This window comes from Cebus imitator, unplaced genomic scaffold, assembly GCF_001604975.1.
Source record: "Cebus imitator isolate Cc_AM_T3 unplaced genomic scaffold, Cebus_imitator-1.0 Scaffold315, whole genome shotgun sequence".
NCBI lineage: Eukaryota > Metazoa > Chordata > Mammalia > Primates > Cebidae > Cebus > Cebus imitator.
In genome coordinates this window covers 2,555,204-2,557,829 of record NW_016107630.1, presented here as the reverse complement: position 1 = coordinate 2,557,829, position 2,626 = coordinate 2,555,204, and the positions used below count along the sequence as shown (strand labels likewise).

The 2,626-nt window shown below is 54.0% G+C and overlaps 1 protein-coding gene and 1 long non-coding RNA gene across 4 annotated transcripts in view; one reads left to right on the top strand and one right to left on the bottom strand.

The window, feature by feature from the left end:
• Positions 1-1,774, bottom strand: part of LOC119467653 — an 81,516-nt gene extending 79,742 nt beyond the window's left edge. The window contains exon 1 of the long non-coding RNA XR_005196200.1: positions 1,464-1,774. This is a non-coding gene — a long non-coding RNA (uncharacterized LOC119467653). The remainder of the gene's footprint in view (positions 1-1,463) is intronic.
• Positions 1,775-1,898: 124 nt separating this feature from the next.
• RWDD3 (RWD domain containing 3) overlaps positions 1,899-2,626 on the top strand; it is a 14,794-nt gene continuing 14,066 nt past the window's right edge. For all 3 annotated transcript variants that reach the window (XR_001817843.1, XM_017503790.1, XM_017503791.2), the window contains exon 1: positions 1,899-2,055. Coding sequence is in view for 2 of the 3 variants with exons in the window: in XM_017503790.1 (XP_017359279.1) it covers positions 1,971-2,055 (85 nt within the window). In the remaining variant the exon portion in view is untranslated. The remainder of the gene's footprint in view (positions 2,056-2,626) is intronic.

Sequence of the window (2,626 nt, the reverse complement as noted above, 5' to 3'; positions counted from 1 at the left end):
TTTTTTTGAGATCGAGTCTTGCTCAGTCGCCTAGGCTGGAGTGCAGCGGCATGATCTTGGCTCACTGCAGCCTCTGCCTCCCATGTTCAAGCAATTCTCTTGTCTCAGCCTCCGAGTAGCTGGGACTACAGGTGCCTGTCACCACACCTGGCTAATTTTTGTATTTTTAGTAGAGACGGAGTTTCGCCGTGTTGGTCAGGCTGGTCTCCAACTCCTGACCTCTGGTGATCCATCCTCCTCAGCCTCCCAAAGCATTGGGATTGCAGGCATGAGCCACCATGCCTGGCCTAATTTTTGTATTTTTAGTAGAGATGGGGTTTCACCACGTTGGTCAGGCTGGTCCTGAACTCCTGACGTCAGGTGATCTGCCTCCCTCGGCCTCCCAAAGTGCTGGGATTACAGGCGTGAGCCACTGTGCCTGGCCTATTTTATAGATTATTTTCAGTAAATAAGTTGAAAACCAAATTGTTTGACTTTTAATAGTAACACTGTACTTCAAATTAACTTAGTGATATTTTAAATTAAACATTTATTCTTTTACAGCCAGTATCTTTTCCTTTATCAAATTCCTTTTTACCATCAGTGGGAATGGTAATGGTGAATGGATGCAGGGTCTTAAAATCAGCCAACGTTGCCATGACTTCTGTAGGTCAGTGACAGGAGTCACTGCATAACAATCTAAATTCCCTGATTTATCTCATGAAATGTGATTTCTCATACAAACAAAAGTTGTGAGAACTCCATGAGCAAGACCAGCTGCTTTTGGGGGCTGCCAAATTTTAGATTGTTACTTGAAAAGCAAAAAGACCAGGCAAACATCCTAGAGACAGACCTACTGCAGATAAGTATTATAATCTTGTGCACTATGATCAAAACAGAATGGATTGCTCATCCTGTTACCCTATTGGTATTGCTCACATTTTAAAATTTAGGAGCTGGACTCAAGAATGATAATTTCATTATTAAGCTTCAAGAGTCACATTGTATTGTACGCATCGAATATCACAAAATCTAAAACACTGAAAAGCTAGCGTTTACATTCTTGAATCATACCCTCAGTGGCCAAGGATTCCCACTGGCCGCTTTCAGCTGGGCTGTCCCCTGTGAAGGCAGGAGACAAACGAGGAGCGTTACGACTTTGCTCCCAGGACTTTGGCGCACAGTTCCCAAGAATCCAGGTCCGTCCAGTCAAAACCCTGAAGCCAGAACTGGCAGGTCCTGATCCTCCCCTTTTGCACCCAAAAGGGGAAAGAGGCCCCGGAATCCCGACCTTGTCGAGTCCCGGCGCCAGTACCAGTTGGGCAGGCATCCTCAGGTTGTTAGTATCCCAGGCCTCTTCCGGGTTAGCAACAACCTCCAGACGCCTGGGTTGCTAACAGCTCCAGGGGGCAGAGAATTGTTTATTTTGTTAACTGTGGTTTTCTCCAACACTCAGTTCCAACTGGAACCGGGCAAGGTCTCACCTCGTCTCCCGGCCACTTCCCTGCTTGTTTGTTTCTTCCTAACTCTCAAGTGTCTTTAGCCCAGTTCATCCCCACCCCAGCAGCCCAAGGCTGGGCGGGGACGGTCAGGGTTCGAAGCCTGCGGCCAAATTTAGAGGTTTTCAGGCTCTGCTGGGAGGCCTCCCTTTACTCAGAAGAGCCACGGGTAAGCTGGGCGGTCGCCTCGGTTGCAGACTGAGGCTTTGGACCTCGGCTTCCAAGAAAATCCCCAAACCAAAGGCTGAGCTTCGCGTCAGTTGTTAATGAGCAGGAGCGTCTGGGCGGAACTTTTAAGGGCCCTCCCCGTCTCGCCCCGCCCCAGCCCGTTTCGCTCCGCCCTCGACCCGTCTCGCCCCGCCCCTGATCCGCCCGGCTGCGGAGGCGCGGGGCGCCCCCGGGTGGCAGCGAGCGGTGTTGCTCCTGGCGGGTGGAGGCAGCGGCTGCGGCGGCAGCGGAAGGGGAAGCGCTGAAGTGGCTGGGCCCACGGCCATGGCGGAACCGGTGCAGGAGGAGCTCTCGGCCCTGGCCGCGATTTTCTGCGGGCCCCACGAGTGGGAGGTGCTGAGCCGCTCAGGTGACTACCCCCGCGCGCGAGAGACAGGGCGCCCTCAGGGGCCGCCCGCGTTCTCTCTGCGGCTCCTCCCCACCACGGAGCCTGGGCACCCCGCCTGGGCTCACGTTTGGGGACCGGGTTAGTTGAATGTTGGAGTGACACGCCCTGGAGGCCGGAGAGGTGCCGCAGCGGGCGGGAGTGTGAGGAGACCCCAGAAACCCGGAGAGAGCGGCTCCGCCCCCTGCGGCCTCTGTCGCGGGTCCTGCCCGGAGCCGCCGGCCTCTGCGGTGCGCGGCCCCAGGCCCTCCCCCAGCCTCCCGCCCTTCAGATCTCACCCTGGAAAGAAGCCTGTGCCGACGCCCCCTCTATGTCCTTCCTAAGCACTATGTCCTAGGCCCTCGAGAGCACTCCCCAGTTTTAACTCTACATGGATATTTGGACATCTTAAGTTGCACGAGGGCAAGGACCCTGTCTGTTTGGTAATAACTCCAGGCACCTAGAACGGTGCCGGCCCGGCACATGGTATGTAGTTGGCAAATGTTTGTTGACTGAACATTTTAGTTTAGCCAGTGCTCAACCTTGACTTTATCTG